The following is a 21,159-nucleotide window of genomic DNA, read 5'->3' as shown; positions in this document are numbered from 1 at the left end:
TTGGCACACTATCCACTCTTGCCACCTAGCTGTCCAATCCCTCTCTTAGTTAAACTGCTAAAATGCCTGAGACCTTATTAACATCCACCTGGATTTAAGAGTTAGTCCTTTAGATTTCTTAAACCTCTGACAAATTAACCTTTTTTATTTTTCCACACACATAATAGCTAACAGTCTTTTAAAGCATTCAAAGCTCTTTGCATATAAACTTATTGAGAGTCACAGCAGTACCTGTGATATAGGTGCTGTTAATATCTCAGTTTTATAGATTAAACTGAAATAGGGGATAAGTTAACTTACCCTGGGTCATGTAGCTAATGAATATCAGAATCTGAATCCAATGTAGATATGAGCAGCCTTATAGCCAGGAAGATCTAGGGTTTAAGCCCCGTGTCTGGCTCTGTGACCACTTAACCTCTCAGTGCTATCAGCCTATGGTGTCAAACTCAAATAGAAAAAGATGTCTTCAAGCTGCATGTTGACTTAGAAACCCATAAATTTAACATCTTTGTTGTAATTTTATTTGTTAATTATTTTCCTATTAAATTTAATCTGGTACAACACCCTAGAGTTTGACACCTCTGCTGCAGGCATCTTTCCATGACCAAAATTGTGGAAGAGACCAGCTTTTGGTAAAGTCAGTTTCCTCATTCTTTGTTGTCTTCTTTTTTTTACCCATTTTTATATTTTTATGTATACCATGTAACACAAATATAATACATATGATTTGTTATAAATGTGTATGAATTATAACAAATATACTTATCCAAGAGAAACAAATTCTCGCATTAGGTATGTCCAAAAACTTCTCTCATTCATTTTTTCTCCCTTTCCTCCTATCCAACCCCCTCCCATTCCTCCTACCTCCCCAAGAAGGCAGGTAATATGATATAGGTTATACATATATTATCAAATAATACATATTTCCCTGTACATCATGTTGTGAAACAAGACACATAATGCTTACACTAGAGAAAAATTCATAGAGGAAGTAAAGTGAACAATGGTATGATTCAATCTGCATTGGGACTCTTATCTGTTCCTTCTATGATGGTGGATATCCTTTTTAATTATGAGTCCCTTGGAATTGTCTTGCATCCTTGCCTTGTTGCTAATAGTTAAGTCATTCACAACTGATCATCATACCTTATTGTAATTGTGTACAAGATTCCCCTTGTTCTGCTCACTTTACTTTGTATCATTTCATTTGGCTTTCCATGTTTTTAGTGATCATCTTGTTTGTCTTTTATTGTTTTTTAATTTATCTTTAAAAGTCCTTACTTTCTGTGTTAGAATCAATATTAAATATTGGTTCTAAGGCAGAAGGGGGAGGCAGCAGAGGTTAAGTGACTTTACCAGGGTCACACACCTAGGAAGTGTCTGAGGTCAAATTTGAACCCAGGGCCTCCTGTCTCTAGACCTGGAGTTCTCAGTCCACTGAATCACTTAGCTGTCCCCTTGTTTGTCATTTCTTATAGCATAATAGTAGTAGTCTCTCGGTAACCGAGGATGACGTTTGTCTTTGTGCGCTTTCATCTGTGATGTAGATGAGTGTGCACAAAAACACTTGTGTGTGAAGGAGATTTAAGTGGAAAAGTCGATGTACAGAGACAGTCCCACTCTCTCGGCGTTGGAAGCCTGGTTCCAGTGGCACAAAAAGTCATTACACCTGAAGACTTCCTCAGCTGCATTGGATGGCTGTGTTGTCTTTTGTGCTCCAACACGCCCTAAGCACTCCACAGTGCTTTGCTGCGTCGCCCTCTCAACCTTTGAACCTTCTTATTGGTTTCTTCCGCCTGAAGCAGTCTTCACATGCTGGGTGAGCAAAGCCCTGGTTCACCAGGGGTTGACGACCCGATGGCTACCCTCACAAGGTTTAGCCAGCCTGTCGAAGCCATTGCCCGGGGTGTGGCTGCTGCCGCATGCTAGCAGCTAGCACTTGTGGGAGCCACAAGTGAGAGCTGGGTGTCAGGTGGGGGTCAGAGGCTGGAGAGCTGCCCTAGGAGAGCACAAGAAGCCCTCCATACCAGAGCTACTACTCCTCCCTGAGCACCCCATACACCCCTTATGGCATAATAATATTCAATTATATACCATAACTTGTTTGGCCATTCCCCAATTGATGGGCATCTCATCAGTTTCTAGTTCTTTGCTGCCACCAAAAGACCTGCTATAAATATTTTAGAATATAGTTTCTTTTCCTTTTTTGATGTTAATTTTAGGAAATAAACTTAGTAGTATTATTGGGTCAAAAGGTATACATAATTTTAACTCTTTGAGTATAATTTCAGATTGTTCTCCAAAATGATTGGATCAGTTGTGTTCTGCCAACAATATATTAGTGTCCCTATTTTTCCATATCCCCTCCAACATTTGTTGTTTTTACCTTTTATTATTTTAGCTGATCTGATAAGTGTGAGATATCTCAGACTTGTTTTGATTTGCATTTCTCTAATCAAAAAAAAATGTTAATATAGTTATATGTAATTTTTATTTATCCCAAAACTGGCTGTTCATATCTTTTGACCATTTATCAAATGGGGGATGGCTCATATCTTATATGTTTGACAGTTCTCCTTATATTTTAGATATGAGACCAAGAAACTGTATAAAATTTTTTCCTCAACTTAATTGCTTTCCTTATAATAGTGGCTATATTAGTTCCCTATTCTAATGAAATCACTAGTCTTGTTCCTTATTACTATTCCCACAAATGCTCTTCCTCCTACTGTTTGCTAGAGTACTTGACCTGAAGTCCAGGAAGACCTGAGTTCAAATTTTCCCTCAGACACATATTAGATGTATAACTTAACTTCTTATTAAGCATGTTACAACTTTTTTTTACATCAGCTTCCTCAATGCAGAACAGAGATAATGTACCTACTTTGTAGGATTCTTGTGTAGATAAAATGAAATCATAATTGTAAAAACACCTACCACATGCCCAGCATATAGTAGACACATAAGTACTTGTTCCCTTCCCTTTCTATTGTAGTATCCTTCCAACTACCCCTCCTTTCCAATGGATTAATGATTCTGCTGCCCAGTCTTGTTAATAATGGATTTATTTTTGTTCCCATTACTTAAATTTTCTTGTAACTCAAAATTTAATTCTACTGTTTTATATTTGTCTGGACATTGTGACCTTGCTTTCTAAGGGATTGTGCTTTCCTGGTTTACTATTTGCTTTATGAAAACAAAGGGACAGGACATTTTAAATAAGAAATTCCAAAAAATCTAGGTGATTAGTACAGTCAACTTAAAGGATTTGAACTAGAAGATCTCTTAACAGATGAGGAAGCATGAAAGAACTGATTAGTTTTATGAGACAGTCTATAATAAATGCTAAAATAAGTAGTAGGTAATAAATGTTTTATGAACTTAAAAAAAAACAAGCAACCAAATTGAACTTCTACCACCAAGCATTTAGGTTCTTTGCCCTTAAAGGGAAATGATTTCTTGATCATTCAGAACCTCATTTCAGTAGCCTCCTATTTGACATACCCTTCCAAGCTCTCCCCTCTCTAGTTCAGCCTCTATATAACATCCAAAGTAGCCTTAGACTGATCCTCTCCCCTCCCAGTAAAAGAACAATAAAATGTTGTCTCCTCATCCTGTCATGTAAAGCCTTCTACTTGATCATCTTTTCCAGCTATCCTGACTACTAAACTTGTCATTTCATCTCCAGGCTTTCACACAGGCTGACCCCCTCACTAGAAAGTCACTCCTTCCCAAAGTGACTGTTTTGTAGAGCCTTTCATGGTCTCAATGAGTACCCTCTTCCTCCTGAAATTATTTTGTGCTGACTTATTTTAAATAGAAATTTCTCTATAGTTCTATTTCTTTTATTTTTAATATTTTTCAAATTACATGTGAAACAATTTTTAACATTCTTTTTTTTTAACCCTTACCTTCTGTCTTGGAGTCCAAGGCAGACTCGAGTGGTAAGGGCTAGGCAATGGGGATTAAGTGATTTGCCCAGGATCACACAGCTGGGAAGTATATGTGTGTATGAGGCCAAATTTGAACCTAGGACCTCCCGTCTCTAGGCAATCCACTGAGCCACCCAGCTGCCCCCTTTAACATTCATTTTAAAAAATTTTGAGCTCCAAATTCTCTCCTTCCCTCTCTCCCTGAAATAGTAAGCAATTTGATGTAGACTACATACAAAGTAAGTAAAATATTTCTATATTAGTCATGTTGTAAAAGAAAACAGACTACCCCATTCCCTCACAAAAAAAATTAAAGTAAAAAATTGTATGTTTTGATCTGTATTCAGATTCCATAAGTTCTTTCTCTGGAGGTAGATAGTATTTTTCATCATGAGTCCTTTGTAATTTTCTTGGGTCATTATATTATTGACAATAAGTAAGTAATTCACAATCGATCATCATAGCAATATTGCTGTTACTGTGTCCAATATCAGTTGTGTGTGTCCTTATTTCAATTTATGTAAAGCCTTATAGGTTTTTCATAAAGCATCCTGCTTGTTCATTTTTTATGGCACAGTAATATTCTGTTAACAATCATATGCCACTACTTATTCTGCCATTCCCCAGTTGACATATCTCCTCATTTTCTAATTTTTTTTGCCACCACTAAAAGACCTAATAGAGATATTATTGTATGAATGGGACTTGTTCTCTCTCCCACCCCCTTTTTCTTTATTTCTTTGGGATAGAGACTTAGTAGTGATAGTACTAGGTCAAAGGGTATATATACATAGTTTTATGGCTCCTTGGGGATTACCTGTAATTCTAAATATGCTTTACCATGTAAAATCAAATCTCTCCATTGGATAATTCAACATGTTATATTTGTGGCTTGCTCCTATCATGATTTTTAAATTAAGGATTATGAGTTTTATTTTATTCATTTCTTAACACTTATTACTTCATTTTAAACATTTAGTGCATGAAAGAAAACCATGTTATAAGAGAAAAATCATAGGTGGCATCTCTGCCTTCTTACTTAAGTTCAATTTTTGGTTTGCTCTGTCACCTTAAAGTAGTCAAGAAATTTTTTTGTTTTTTTTGTTTTGTTTTGTTTTTAAACCCTTACGTTCCATCTTAGAATCAGTACTGGATATTGGTTCTAGGGCAGAAGAGTGGTAAGGGCTAGGCAATGGGGGTTAAGTGACTTTCCCAGAGTCACACAGCTAGGAAGTGTCTGAGGCAAGATTTGAACCCATGACCTTCCATCTTTGAGCCTGGCTCTCAATCCACTGAGCTACCCAGCTGCCCCCTAGGAAGTTTTTTAATGGGCATATTTTCAGTTAGCCTCCTCAGTTATTATATAGATGATTGTTAAAGGGATAACTCCAAGAATCTGAACTGCAGAGAAAGTGTTTCCCTTTATTGATAGAGTAGGTAGAAGTTTAATTATCCAGGAATTCCATGTTGATGAATAATGAAACCGCAGGTCTAATCCCTATCCCTTTTGCAGAATACCATGATTTTAGAAGAAATTAAAATTTCATTCTTTAATTAAAATTACACATTACACAGAAGGACTGTGGGGTATGTCCACATTTGTACATATTTGTTGTCTCTCCCATTAGATTGTCAGCTCCTTGAAGGTAGGAGCTATTTTTGGCTTATCTTAGTATCTCCAACACTTAGCAGAGTGCTTGGCCCTTATAGACACTTAATAAATGTTGAACTTCCCAGCTGTGTGACCCTGGGCAAGTCACTTAATCCCCATTGCCTAGCTCTTACCACTCTTCTGCCTTGGAACCAATATACAGTATTGATTCCAAGATAGAAGGTGAGGGGTTTTTTGTTGTTTTTTTTAATGATGATTGACAGTATCATAGTTGAACATAAACTGATAACAGTGTGTTTACCAGTGAAGATGGGACTGGGAGAGAGGTAGCATAAGAAACATTAAGGAGGAAGGGTACATTTAATTTGTGTTGCTATGTAACTTTGCTGAGTCAGTTCACAAAACCACAACTTTTTTAAAAAACTTTTTTTTCAAAGAATGCTTTCTCAATTGAATGTTTAGCTTCCTAATTATAAACAAATTGGGATAGGAAACTTCCCATCTAACATTTATAATATCTTATTATAATTTCTGTCTTCTCTCTAGAGATTAATTTAATAGCTAACTTGAATAACTAACTTGACTAAATTCCACTTAGAATTGTTGTATGCTTAACTAATTGAAGAGACACCCAAGGGAGGTCAAATGTTAATGTTGGAATGTCACCAGCTAACTAATACTCAGATCTATGTGTCTTTCTCATTGAATCTGATAAATTATTAAACTTGAAACATAATTGAGTCTGATTATGTGATCTTGTTACTCCTAGAATGGTCCAGAAATAGAAACATGGCAGGAATTCAATCCAGTTAACATGAAGATAATACTGCTCGCAAGAGGAAAGCACCTTGGATCTGATACAAGGGCAGTAACTGCTTCATCTTTTGACTAGGTAAGTTTGGAAGAAGAATATGACAAGACCTTCTGCTCCTATATCTATGCTTTTAGTCATATCAGAACTAATTGCGTCATCTCCTTTTAATATGGGACTTGTAGATTAACCACAGTCAGTACATTCAGCATTCCATAGGCATGTATTAGGCACCAAATAATGTGCAGTACCCATGCTAAGCAAGGAACTGTCCCTTTTTACAGCAAAATGTTAACCAAAGTCCTTAGAGTATGTATTATGATTACTGCAGTTGGTTGATTATTTGCAAATTAACCTTACTACCTTTTTGCTTTCAGCTTCTCTTGTTCAATCTTTTTAAATGCATAGCAACTTTCTGGCTTCAGTAAGTATTACATTGTAAACACAATTAAATATTTCATTATTGATGCAAGATCTTGTAGGGTCTCAGGAGCATCATTTGGAATATGAATCTGCATGTAAAATGCTGATGCTGTAGAAAGTGGAGGAAAGGATGGTCAGCCTTTAGTCTAAAGAATATCTCTAGTGACTATAAATAACTCACAGTAATTTGCCTACTGTAACCCTCCAAAAGCAATCTCTCAATGTTTTAAGGAATAAAGAGCTATTATGACAAATTCACCAGATCAGATAACATAACAAAAGGAAGTTTAAATTCAACAATAGTCATTTACTAACCCTTTTCTTTGTCGTTTTTCTTTTTCAGTCACTTTCTCTTAAAGCATACTAGTAGAGCTGGGAGGTACTATCATTATTTGTCCTAATATCTTCAGCTTTAAGAGATGAGGAAGCTGAAGCTGAACATGGGTGAAATGACTCACTGGAGATCATTCATCTCCAGTGGCATAAGTGGCAGAGCTGGAATAAAAATCCAGCCTTCTTTCTACTGTATTACACTGCCTATCCCTTTCTCCATTTTTTTCTTTTTGTTCTCATTTCCTTTTAACAGATTATAAGATGTTGAAAATTTTTCAAAGCATTTATTGTATTTATTAATTTTTTTCCTCTGACATGCAGCTGTAATACCTGATTGTTTGGAGCTAACTAGATTCTCAAAAGCTGTTGCTAGTGGATTTTAAGCTTAAGCAGGACCTTATATACTGGAAAAGTCTTTATTAATGAGGCTGGTAGTAGACTGTGGCCCAAGGACTAACCTAGCTAAGTTAGGAGAGGCATATTCACTAGAGTGTTAGTCATCAGATAGTGAAATTTTTTAGAATAAGAGAAACTGACTGTTGAAGCCTATAGAAATAATCATCTGCAAATTGCAGGAAATACCCTCTGTGACAAAATCATAGATTCTTGGAGTAATAAAGTATCAATTAGGTTTTGCTTCTATGCTTAGTTTAAAAACGAGGTGGACTTATTTTTTCCTGTACCTGTCTTCTTTCCTCTTCCCCTATTTAAACTTTTTCATTCCTTTTTGTGGTTATTAGCTCCAAATCTGTTCTGACCCTGACTCTAAAGACAATCTAAAGTTTTATTTTTAAACTCATAGCTTCTGATGACTTGTATGTTTTCCAAACTTACCTAGTCAAAAGATGAAGCAGTTACTGCCCTTGTATCAGATCCAAGGTGCTTTCCTCTTGCCAGCAGTATTATCTTCATTATTTTTAAACTCATAGCTTCTGATGACTTGTATGTTTTCGAAAAGTAGGATTAGGAGAGGAGAGTTAAATTAACTATTTCCGCTAGTTTTGCTTCATTCTATCTTTATCATATATACATTTAATTTTTTTTTAAACATTGAGGTTGATCACAAATATAATCCCTTGGCATAATATTATTCCTATTTTACAGATAGAAACATTTTAGTAGTTCATTAGTTCAATAGAAACTTAGAAGGATGGTTCATAGCACAATTAATACCAACACTCAACTTTAATGTTGACTACCCAAAGGCAATTAAAAAAACAATCAACTGAAACTCCATGCCTTTCTGCCAGATCAAATCATTAGATTTGTGTTTGCTATGGCAGATTTAAAGAAATATATTTTATCTGTTTGAAAAAAGGCATTATCCAAATTCAGTGGTTCTCAACTTTTCTAATGCCATGACCCCACAATACAGTTCCTCATGTTGCAGTGACCCCAAACCAAAAAATTATTTTGGTGGCTACTTCAAAACTGTAATTTTGCTACAGTTATGATTCGGAATGTAAATACCTGATATGCATTATGTATTCTCATTGCTACAAATTGAGAGGTTGAGAACCGCTGTCCTAAATGGTTACCTTGAGAATCAGGATGTGCATTCCATCCAAGGCTAAGATTTATGATTTTGTTGGTGTGATGGGAACCTTCTCTGCAAGTCTTAAAGACTTGCCCAGAGGCACACATCCAGGGTATGTCAGAGTCAAGACTTGAACCTAAGGTCTTCCTGGCTTCAAACCACTGTACCAAACTGTTACATACATATTGCTAAATAAACTTTTTTTTGATCAAGTAATATTTGAAAGAACATACTTTCACAATACTAAGCTGTGCTGATTATATTTATACATATTTATATAGATGTAATGTGATATAGCTATGTTATATTAGATAAAACTAAAAAGGTTATATTTATTTGATGGCTTTATGTTTTAGTATTTACATTATAAGGTTGCCCAATAGGCTTTCACCAGGACTACAAACTGAAAAGAAAAAAAGAGCTTTCTAGTCCAAGTTCTAATCCAACCATTGCTTTTTACCTGACACCAAATGTTGACACTTACCACATATGTTTCTTTAGGAATTTTTAGGAGTAAAAAACCAACAGTTTGTTTGTTTTTAATGGATTATAAGCTCACTATAAGTCAATAGTGTGACATAACAGCTGAAAATTTTTTTGTTTTCTTTTTGTTTTATTTGTTTTCTTTTACCCAAACCTATGACTTCTTCTGTATTGGGAAATCCCAGTGTGGAAACCCCTATACCAATACAGATTAGCAACAGTGCTAGAGTTTAAAGTCTTAGAAAATTTCTTAGGACAGCAGTGGCAGAAACATGGACCATAGGCCTCTAGCTTCCCTCAATACTTCCAAGTCTGACCATATGCAGAATAAAATATAATTTAAAAATATTTAACATTAATTAATATTTAAAATTTTTATTCAGGTTTGACACCACTGACCCAGAATACCAAGAATTCAAACTATTTGCCTCATGTTCATACAGCCAGTATAGATCAGAGGCAATACTTGACCCCTGGTCTTTATAATTGAGGCCAGCTCTGAATCAACTATACCATGTTGCTGCTCTTACCTCTCTTGTGCAATCTTAGGATAAATTGATAGAAATGTCGTATTTAAGAATAATATTGGTGATAATCCTACTGTATTCTGCCCTGGTCCAATCCTTAAGATTATAATCAGTTCAGGGTTTCAGAAGGATATTGACACACTGAACTACATCCAGAAAAGGCTGGCCAGGTTGTTGATAATACTAGAGATTTGCCATTCAAAGATTATTTGAAGAATCTAGGCTATTTAAAAGAAGAAAAGACATGATAGCTGACTTCCAGTGTGTGACCAGAGGGAATCAAATTGTTCTGTTTAGCAAAAGCAGAATGGGTGGAAGTTAAAGAAAAGCAAATTTTTAGATCTTCGTAGGTGAAATATTCTAATATTTTAGAGCTTTACAAAAGTGAAATAAATTGCTTTAAGGAGATGATAGAGGCCCCTTCACTTGAAATTTTCAGGAAGAAGTTAGATGCCAGTTGTCAGAAATTATTATACAGGGGATTACTATTCAGACTCAAGCTGGACTAGAAGAATTTGAAGTTTCTTTGATCTCCTGGATTCTGCAAAAATGCTTCCATAACTGCAGTGATTACATATGGAATAAGAAATGACCGCAGAGTACTTGTAAAATACAAGGAGCTTTCCATTTTATAAAAGAAAACCTCGTATGTCAAGCTCTGACCAGCTAGGTGCTAAGTAACAGTAGTCCCATCATTTAGTACCCAAGAGAATGAAAAGCCTACCAAGCCAAATCAAGTGTAAACTTTCTTTTCTGAAACCCAGCATGCAGTTGTAAGTTTTCATAAGGAGAGATATGTATACATTTTTAAAATCCCTTTCAAGCATAAGAGACATTTCTGTTTTGTCATATGTTTTTATCTAGAATTTGCCCTAAAAAGTTTTAATCTGATGCCTGTTTTTGTACAGATTTGAGTATGAGCACAGTTGAAGAGGAATCTGACACAGTGACTGTAGAAACTGTGAACTCTGTAACTCTGACCCAGGACACAGAAGGGAACCTTATTCTTCATTGCCCTCAGAATGGTATGGAGAATTCACTGATACTTAGTATATTTAAATAATTAATCTCTAAATTTGCAAGGTCTATGTCACCTAGGTGCTGAGTTATTCAGGCAGAAATTTAAAGTTGATACAATAGAAACAAAGGTCACATGATTCATCTTGATTTTGTATTTCTTTGCATTTTATTTATGACTTCTATCCTACCACTGTAACTTATTGTTCTGAGAAGTTGGTCACTTAGTCATGAGGAACGAACAAACATTAACTTTTTATTGACATAGATTTCAACCCCAGTAGTGTAGTTAGTAGGATTTCCCCAAAGTTTTAGTGCATTCTTAAGGCGCTAAGTCTTTTAGAAAGAAGGCCCTATATTGGAATTAGAGGGATGTGGGGAGATTCTCCCCAATTTCCAAATTAAACTTACATAAACTTCCCTTTAAAACCTTTAAAGAAATTTCAGAAAGATAGTAACATTTAATCTGCTAATTTTTAATACATTGAGATACTCTGCCTTTTCAATTAGATAAGTACAGGTCCACTGCTGACTTTTCACACTAAGTAAAGCACTTGCCAGAATGCCCCAAACTGGTATTCTTTGAAGTGGCACTTTTACTAATATGTTTCTCTTGTTCAGCAGGGCATCAAAGCAAAGGCAGATGGCATAAAGAAGGTGCTATCCAATATTCTTTGGCTTGAGTCTTAGTTTTCCTTTTTAATGCTTCATTTTAGTATTTTCCTGAGCTTTTTGCTTGTTAATAGATTACTGGATCTTTTTGGTTATTAGAGACTGATGAAATAGACTCAGAAGATAGTACTGAACCTCCAAATAAGAGATTGTGTTTGTCCTCTGAGGATGACCAGAGTATTGATGATTCTACACCCTGCATATCAGTTGTTGCACTTCCACGTAAGTCCCTTTTTATTTTGCACACTATATGCTTTATTATTAAAAATATAAACCCTAAGAATTCATGTGTACTCCAGAGCCAGCATTTCTAAGTAAAGTCTAAGCCTTATATACTTATTCTAACAAGATCATTAAACTAGTTTATGTGAGTTTTTGGTTACAAGGCAGTTAAATAGTAATTTTGATTTAAATGTTAAAAGAAAACTTTAAAGTTTTTATCATGAACATATTTTGAGGTTGGGTCAAAGTGTCTCTGACTCAGAGAAGAGCATCAGAATCTTTTAAGTACAGTTATTCAGCATGAAAATAAGTACCTACATGTGTAGATATGCTTTTTGCATGTTGATTTTTTTCTTATTAGATTCAATAAGAGATAAACTTTTTAGCTTTTATCATGACTATATAGAAAGGCAATAATATTATATGTGGAAAGAGTTTGATATTAGTATTCTTTCCTCTTAACAGTATCACCTTCCTTTAATAATCACTTGCTTTGAGTTTATTTAAGAATTTGACTGGGTTTACTATAAAAATAGAGCCTTGGATAGGAAACCTAAATTAGAATTTCATTAAAAAGTTTTTAATATTAGTGATCCAATACGCTATAAATAATGTCTTATGAATTAATTTGACCAAAGTAAATCACTACCAAAGGTAGGATTATGGGTTCAAGCTCCACATTGACCAATTTGTATAATTTCATGGTCATTGGCAGAACTCAATTCTGATTATATTTATTCTTCCTCACAAGAGAAACAAGACTAGGTGAGATAATAAAGATGAATCATAGCAAATTCATCCCCACCTCTGAAAAAAATAATATGAAACACTTCTAGGAACAAAGATGTAACACTGAATTTATTAAAATATAAAAAGTTAAACCTTCATACACTCTTAATGAAAAAGTAAATTTATTATCACTTGGGAACTATGAACTATGCATTAAAAATTGCCACATTAACTGGGAATAGAAAAACATGATCTATCACATGGTTTAATGGAGATATGATTGGGGTTTTGCCGTTAAAAGATCACTATTGCAAATATGAATAATATGGAAATGGATTTTGCAAATTGATACATGTATAACCCAGTGAAATTTCTTGTCAGCTCAGGATGAGGAGTGGAAAAAATCATGAATCATGTAACCATGGGAACATAGTCTAAATAAATTAAAAAGTGCCACATTAACACAGTGTTATTGATATATATGGCTCCTTTCAGTTACAAGGAAGAGTATTGTCCAAAAACATCATAACTTTATGATAGAGAATACATGTTCAAATACCTTTTCATTATTATTTTCACTGTAGAATTACCCTTTATCATTGTGGGTGGCATATGTTTTGGATATTAGTTATTCTTCTAACTTCACCTCTCTTGAAGTTTCAGAAAATGATCAGAGCTTTGAGGTGACTATGACTGCTACCACAGAGGTGGCAGATGATGAGATTACAGAAGGAACAGTGACACAGATCCAGGTATAGTAAATCTTCAAAATTGGCTCAGATTGGGATTGGCCAACTATTTTTAGCAGTGTTAATATGTTTTAATATTAACATATTTTATTTGAAGAGAAACTACAAAATTTTACTCTCGGCTCTTGGGATAAGATATGTAGGTTTGGAAGAAGAAAAGGAACCAGGGAAAGAGACTAGAAGGAAAAAAGTATCATAGAAAATGAAGATTGAGGAAAAAACAATTACCATTTAAATCCTTGGTGACCTTAAACAAAGTAGTTTAAGTTTAGTAATGGAAATAAGCAAATTGGCAGGGAGCTGAGGAAAGTAAGGCAACTGGTATAGATTCTTCAGAGGAAGAGAAAGAGTGATCATTTGAATTTGTTAACAGTTAAGGAAAAGTTTTTTAGAATAGGTACAACTTCTAAGCATTGTCTTTGTTGAAATTAGCAAAATTATAGGACTCTACAGCAGGTAGTTCCAATCTTCTTAATGAATTACTGAAAGAAACCTTAAGTCTATTAAAACTCAAAACTGAAATAGTTGTTGTTTGTGTATGAATGTAGTATTGTGAGGGTCCCAAAATAATTATGTTTCTAACTTAGTTTTTACCATGATTTATTTATAAAAGGTTGTGTTCAATGATAGTTTTTGTTTTTATTTCTTCTTCATTTCTTAGTGTGTACTGATGTTTTACAATATATTTGTCCTGCCCTAACCTCTCTGCTAACTTCCAATTTCATATTTCTAACAGTCTTTCAGAGGATCTAACTAGATATCTAGGAGCTATCTTAAACCCATCATGGACTCTCCCCTTTAGAATGTAGACTCTTTTCCCAAAATGAACTCGTTATCTCTCCCCCATACTCTTCTCCCAATTTGTCTGTTACTTTTAAGGGCAACACTGTCCTCCCTGGCTCTCAGGCTTGTAATCTAGATATTATATTCAATTCCTCACTATTTCTCACTCTCCATAATGTTAAATTTAATTGTGGGTTGGACTTGAATATATTAAGTGGTTGCCAGGGATTTAATTTCTAAATCCCCAAATGAATTACTAAAGTAAATGGAATTTATGGTAGTTTTATTTATAATAGAGGGAAGATATTTAAGGAAGAGAGAAAGAGAGAGATCTCTGGCTTCTTCTGATATCAGTTAGAATTTCTAAGCCCCAGCCAGGGGAAAAGAATTCTTAAGTTGATGGGCCTTTCTCGGAGGTTTAGACCTCCGAGAAAGGCGAGGTCACTAAGTCAGCCTTCCATTCACTAATGGTGACCATCTAAATGGAAAGAAGTCTGGGTGTCTGTCTTCCAATAGCTCCTCAAGTGTCTGTCTTCCAGTCTCTCCTCTGAGTCAGAGAGCTCTTCCATCCAACTCGAATCTCAAATCAAAAATATTCAATCGGATATATCTTCTTCTAGCCCCTGGTCCTTTTTTTAAAGATCTTTTTCTCTTGGGTTACCTCCCCTAAATTTCACTTCTACCAATCACAGCAAACACTCTTCTCCAGGACTGCCCACTCTTTAGTTCATACCTTCTTTGGTTAGATTATATCTTTTGGGGTTGCTTAACACTTTTTTTGGTTAGTTCACTTTTTGTAGTTACTTAACACCTTTCTGTAGTTAAAATGGGTAGATCTACTTGATATTGAGTTATCACCTTTTGGGGTTTGAAATCTAAAAATAGATTGTGGATTACAATGCAATCTTCCCAATAGAGGAAGAGCTAAGTACCTTCATTGTTACAATCAGGAGATAGCTAAGTTCAGTCTTCACAATAACCAGTATTTTGATTTCAGCTTTTCAACATCTTTTCAGATATGCCCATTTTTCATTTCTCTCCTCTATTGCCACCTGTAGTGCAGGCCCATATCACCTCACACTTGTACTTATTATAGCTTGCTGATGGATCTGTCTGCCTCAAGTCACTCCTTGCTTCAATACATCCTTCATTCAGCCACCAGAGTGATTTTCCTAAGGTTCCACTTTAGCCATGCACACACTCTCTCTCTCTCTGTCTCTGTCTCTGTCTCTCTCTCTCTGTCTCTCTCAATTTCAGTGGTTCTTTGTGACCTCTAGGATAAAATACAAAATCTGCTATTTGGCATTCAAAGCTCTTCATAACTTTCTGTAAAAATGATGGGGTTGAATTAGATGACCTTCCTGATCTTACTATGAGATCTTTGGAAATGTTGTTATTCTCAGCAGGTGAGTCTGAAAACATAGAATTACAATACAGGCCATTCTTATATCCACTAATCAATCAGCAAACATTTATCAAGTGCCTACTATATGCCAGGCACTGCTGGGAGCACTGAAACAATATCCAGACAGGTTTGGTCAACTTATAGTGATTCAGATTCAGACATGAGCTCAGTTCTTCTTTAAAATAGAATCTACTTTATGGATCTGACACTTTGAATTTGTAACTGTGAGTTAGAAGGGAACTCGGAGATCATGTAAGACACCCTCTAAAAGGACTCAAAAGCCCATGGAAGTTTAGTGACTTGCCCTTGGTCATGATTTGAACCTAGGACTTTTAGCTCCAGAAGTTCTCAATAGTTTATAAACAATAAAATAGCAAAAAGAAAGGTATTTTGGTAATACAGATGATTTTAACTTCACCCTAAATAAGAACACAAGAAAATATTTGCTTCATTGAATTATTTCCTATAGCTAATTAAGAAATAGTAATATAATAGCTACTGTACTACACTTGGAGTCAAGGACTATATTCAAATCTTGCCTCGGCCACTTTCTAACAGCATAACCTAAATCAAGTCACTTAACTTCTCTGAGTCTCTAGTTCTTCCAGATTCTTTCTTCCTGGGTTAGTGTAAAGATAAAATGAAACATAGTGCTTTGCCAACTGTAAAGCAAGCACTATGTAAATATTAGGTAATGTTTTTTATTATTCCTTTAAAGCAAATTATTTTTATTATCCTTCATAACTGCATCTTATTCTTAATTTCCATAAATATTTCTCATTTTAATCACCAAATCTAGATTATATCTGATATTATGGAATATAGAAAAATAAGACATTAGTTGAGTTAATGAACTTTTCTTCATATTTTCCTTTTGAAGATTCTACAGAATGAACAGTTGGATGACGTATCTCCCTTAAGCAATGAAGAAGTTTCAGCTGTTAGCCAAGCTTGGTTTACTACTAAAGAGGATAAGGATTCACTAACTAACAAAGGTAAGATGCTCAGTCAATCCAGTACTACCAGCATGGGGAAAAATGAAAGTGTAGCTACCATTACCTGGACAGGGAATGAAGTCTAGAATTTTCTGAAACAGACCTGATCTACCTAAGTAGTGACCTTTATATCTATAATCAAACATCTCAGATTGAATTAAATATGTTCCGGAATAAAATAAAAAACAAATCTAGCATTCACTAGCTGGCCACTGAAACATTTTTCCTTTCTTATATACTCTTATTTTTTTCTCTTATGCTCACAGGTACAGCAAGGCTTAATAGTATAGTTGCCAGCTACTATGGTGGCATGAATTAAGGTCAGGTTGTTGTTTTATGAGTACTCAGCCTTGCTTAAGTTCTTCTTTAGACTGATATTCATCTGGTTATTTTTGTGCACTTCGAGTTTGGTGATGAGAGTAGATCTAAGAACTGTTACTAGATGAGGTAGAAAGTAGTATTGGAATGAAAGTAGCTGTGAGTTGTAGTAAATGGAAAGGACAAAGAAGAAACTAATAAAGCATTAAGAAGCAGAGACTTGAAAATGTTATTAAACTTATCCCTCAGATCATCAGTGCTTTCTGTTTATTAAGCATCTGAATGCATGTATGTGTGTTATATTCATCAATATCCATCCTGAGATAGGAATTGCCTACATATTATGGTGGAAGAATAATAACTAATTATGGGAATTATTTTAAAAATCAAAGTGAATATGGACATTAATAGGTATTTAATCAACCACCTAGAGGGGTCTTCCTACATGTTTTATGGGTCTTATTTTCACAAAAGTAGAACTTGATCTCCAAAAAGACCTTCCCCTCCTCCTCCTGTGTTTCATTGTGATATGAAGATAACTGGCTTCTTGCAGGCTGTGTCAATGGAACACAAGCTATGACCAGTTCTGCTACACTGGAAAGTTTTGAAGTATGGCTCTAGTAACAGATTATGTGTGCTGCTTTCCAGGGACCAGACTAGCAAAGTAAAGAAAGGCTCATCCCCAGTAGGATGGTCATATGGTTATGATTTCTGTAGATGTGTCTGCACATGACCACCTTCTTCCAGACCAATACCCACTGCCATCATGTACAGAAACAACTCTTGTGGATATGCAACCTGTCAACTACCTCTGCTAAAGCTATTGGAGATCCCAAAAGACTCAACATCAAAAACAAATATGGCATCCCCAGCAGAAATGACACTAAAGAAGATGCATTGCCATCTGCTTTGTTACTGAACCCCAAGGATCACCATCCTTCATTTGCACTTAGACCTCCTAATGCATTCTCTCCTATCATTAGAATATGAACTTGAGAGCAAGAACTTGCTTTTCTGTTGTATTCCAGGATGTTATTTTGCATAAAACAAAGAAAAATACCAAATGCCCTCAGTACTGGGTGGCCCTCTTCCATTTCTTCAAGAATAGTTGAAACAAGGTAAAGCTATTAAGATCACACAGTTTTTAGACTATAGATATTTACTGAGCTTTTGATCTAAATGTCAGGTCCGTGTTCAGTGACCAACAAGTAGACATGCTGAAGAAACTGACACATATCCATCTTGTTTTGCTTACAATATATAAAATCAAAAGAAAGAAGGGAATGGAAGAATGGTTTGTAATTTCTCACTAAGAGCTCATATTACAACAATATATTATGAAGTACTTTGCAAATCTTAAAGCACTATATAAATGTTAGCTCTTATTTGGGGGAAAAATGCAATGAAAATAATTGCAGCTTATACATCAATATCTGCTACAGAAAATGAAGAGAGAAATTTGATAAAGAACTTGAGACCTTTTAAATCAGTATATACTTGAAATTCAGTGACTTCAATATAATGGTGTGAGCATAGATATGAATGACAAAAAATAGAATTAGGAACTAGAATAAGAAAAACCAAAAACGTATTGCCTATATATAGAGAAGTTTCTTGCCCATAGATGAATCTTTTATTTGAGAAAAGAACTAGGGAATGCAAAATACAGTGAAAATCAAATATCACAAAAAATGAAAGTGATTATATTTTAATAAATAGGAAATAGCTACTTATTGATAGGGAAATCATTCTTTAATCGTCTTTCTAATGATAGTCATATTACCAATTTGTTAGAGCAAAGATCAAAATTTATGTAAAAATAAAAGAAAAAAATGACAAAAATTCCAATATATGTAATTTTTTAAACTGTGACCTATCTATTTAAGTTAGTAATTGGTGCAAAATAATGCGAAATGGATAGAGGAAAGGACACCAACATTATAACAGTTTCATATAGAAGTTTAACCCATATGAATCAATCACCAGCACAAGGAACCTAAAAGTGACTTAAAACCAAAAAAACATAATCACCAAACACTTTGTCTTCTTCCTAACCAATGAGATATGTCAGGCAAAGGCAATAATAGTTTAGAATATGAACTCATTTAGAAAATATGAAGAAGGATGATGCAAAATTATGAAGATTTGCTTCATAAAACAGTAAGAAACAATGAAAAGAAAAAATAGCTTGGAGAAAGATTGTCAAGAGACTCAACTAAGCAAAATCATCCCAAGACCTTTTAAGGGTGAAATTAGACAAAATATGGAAAAGATGTCTGCTTCAGTGGAGAGAGTTTCCACATTGGGAGTTCTTCACACTGATGAAATCCCCATGTCTAGAAATACAACAACAAAAATTCTTCCTAAATCACAGAACACTAATGTCTGAAGAACTGAAATTGTGAATAGTCTAGAAGACAATGGAAAGATGAATGGTGAGAATAAGCAGGAAGCAAAGCATTGCAAAAGCAAAATTATACAGACGCAGCACTATAAATTAAGTCAAATGTGTGATTGAGAAAGAAAATGGATAGTCAGTGTGTTCCATTGGTGCATTCATGGTGTTAATGTAATCTGAAGAAAGCTTAGCACTTTGAATAAAGCCTTGAGTATATAAACAATAATCCTATAAGATGGGCAAACATGAATGGGTTGTCATCTATATCATTCAGTGGAAAGAATACTCAAATTGATGAGATCACAGATCTGTTTGAGAACTTGAATATAAAATCAGAAGGCTAAGTACCTGATGAAAATGAATAATACTTCTCAGTAAATTATGTTTTTAATGTTTCTTTTTGCTTGTCTTAAGGTCAGCTCTCTATATATACATATATATGTTCTCATTACATATTTAGGATTTTAAATATGAATTGATATCATTAATATCAATTCTCTTTCTCTATTCACAAAATTTGGTGAATAATATAAAAGCAAATTTACTAAGGAAGTGGGAGCTCTTTAGATGTTTATTTGTCTGCTTTATAAATTTAATCAATCATAACTTTATTACTCTTGATGACAAATGATAACTTTTTTTTTTAGGGCATAAATGGAAGCAAGGAATGTGGTCAAAGGAAGAAATTGACATTTTAATGAGTAATATTGAACGATATCTAAAGGTATGTAATATATTTTTATGCTTAATTTATTTAATAACAATTAGATTCAAAAACATTCAAATAAAATTTTAAAATTATTGGGTATAAAACTGTTAACCAATCAATTATATTCATTTATATTAACTTTAACAAAATATAATAAAAATATTATTTTTACTTTCATGTCCCCTTTTTATCCTTTTTTCTATGTATTTTCCCAAACTTTATTGCTATTGTTATTGTTTCTTTTTAGAAACATTATCACTTTTTTTATTTGATTCTGTTTTTCTCAACTGTATCATTTTGTAAGAATTGAAATAATATTTCTACCAGATATATATTTTATAAAGTTTATTAGAAAGGGTAGACAATCATTCCTCTAAGTAACCTGACCACGTGGTCCCTAGCCTGCATGTCTCTTCCTCCTTCCCTCTCACCTGCCTGCTCTGTTCCCGACTTCTTCCTTCTTCCTTCTCTTTTCAGTTCTCTCCCCTCACAAGTCCAAAGCTTTGACTTTTATTGATGTACAGCACATAGAGGGATGCAAACCTGGCACAACTGTGTTATGTCAGGAATGTTTGACGGACAGGTCAAGTTACTTAGGAAGGGGAGGGAATGAACTTCCTTGACACAATTTTGTGTAAATCTTCCTACTTTTCCTATAATAAAATATTTCAGTGTCACATTTTTATATTACTTTCATTAATCATTACCTATTTGCAAAAAAGTTAAAATATTTTAATACAGATATCCCTAAGAATTTACAATTATTTATATTGTTAGAATTCACCAGCATAACATGCCTTAATAATTCTAATGTACATGATCATAATTTTGAGCTACTTAAAAACTATAAATTTCAAATCTGAGCTTGCCCCCTTAAAGTACTTCTGCTATCATGCTAAAGAGCAGGCTTCTAAATCCTTAGTGTTTTGTGCTTTAAAGACTGTGTAAAGAACCTATACTTTGTCGGCTTAAATGGCCTTATGGTAAAGAATTTAAATTTCCCTCTGACTCAAACTAGATCAGAAATCCCTTTGCTTATTGGGGGAGGGGGGGGGTTGGGTAGCTCAATGGATTGAGAGCCAGTCCTAGAGATGGGAAGTCCTAGGTTCAAATCTGTTCTCAGACACTTTCCAGCTGTGTGACCCTGGGCAAGTCACTTGACCCCCATTGCCTAGCCCTTACCACTCTTCTGCCATGGAGCCAATACACAGTATTGACTCCAAGACAGAAGGTAAGGGTTTAAAAAAAAAAATCCCTTTGCTTAGAAAGAGTTGTGATTGCTTCTCATATGAAGGTACACCTAATAGCTATTGGAATATCTTCGAAATAATGGTCAAGCAATCTTATTAGATCCAAAATCCAGGCAGTTTGCTGATGGGAAATAATTGGAGTTTAAGGAAAAAGGAGGAAAACTGCTATGGGATTGTAGAGAGCATAATTTTAGCATTGCTCCTCTACCTTAATCAACAGATATTTATTGAGTGCTACTATAGCAAAGGAGACA

The 21,159-nt window shown here is 34.6% G+C and overlaps 1 protein-coding gene across 4 annotated transcripts in view; it reads left to right on the top strand.

The window, feature by feature from the left end:
* The window catches only part of DMTF1 (cyclin D binding myb like transcription factor 1), a 58,114-nt gene that overhangs the window by 9,425 nt on the left and 27,530 nt on the right, over nucleotides 1–21,159 (top strand). For 2 of the 4 annotated variants that reach the window (XM_007504007.3, XM_056799461.1), the window contains exons 2-8: nucleotides 6,314–6,436; nucleotides 6,733–6,779; nucleotides 10,567–10,683; nucleotides 11,447–11,569; nucleotides 12,956–13,050; nucleotides 16,116–16,230; nucleotides 19,594–19,670. In XM_007504007.3, the coding sequence (XP_007504069.1) occupies nucleotides 10,575–10,683; nucleotides 11,447–11,569; nucleotides 12,956–13,050; nucleotides 16,116–16,230; nucleotides 19,594–19,670 (519 nt within the window). In that variant the 5' untranslated portion in view covers nucleotides 6,314–6,436; nucleotides 6,733–6,779; nucleotides 10,567–10,574. The remainder of the gene's footprint in view (nucleotides 1–6,313; nucleotides 6,437–6,732; nucleotides 6,780–10,566; nucleotides 10,684–11,446; nucleotides 11,570–12,955; nucleotides 13,051–16,115; nucleotides 16,231–19,593; nucleotides 19,671–21,159) is intronic. The other 2 variants (XM_001364027.4, XM_003341998.4) reach the window with 1 other exon arrangement.

The sequence above is a fragment of the Monodelphis domestica genome, chromosome 5 (genome assembly GCF_027887165.1).
Source record: "Monodelphis domestica isolate mMonDom1 chromosome 5, mMonDom1.pri, whole genome shotgun sequence".
Lineage (NCBI taxonomy): Eukaryota > Metazoa > Chordata > Mammalia > Didelphimorphia > Didelphidae > Monodelphis > Monodelphis domestica.
The sequence above is the reverse complement of the archived record's forward strand: the minus strand, read 5'-3'. Positions and strand labels throughout refer to the sequence as shown.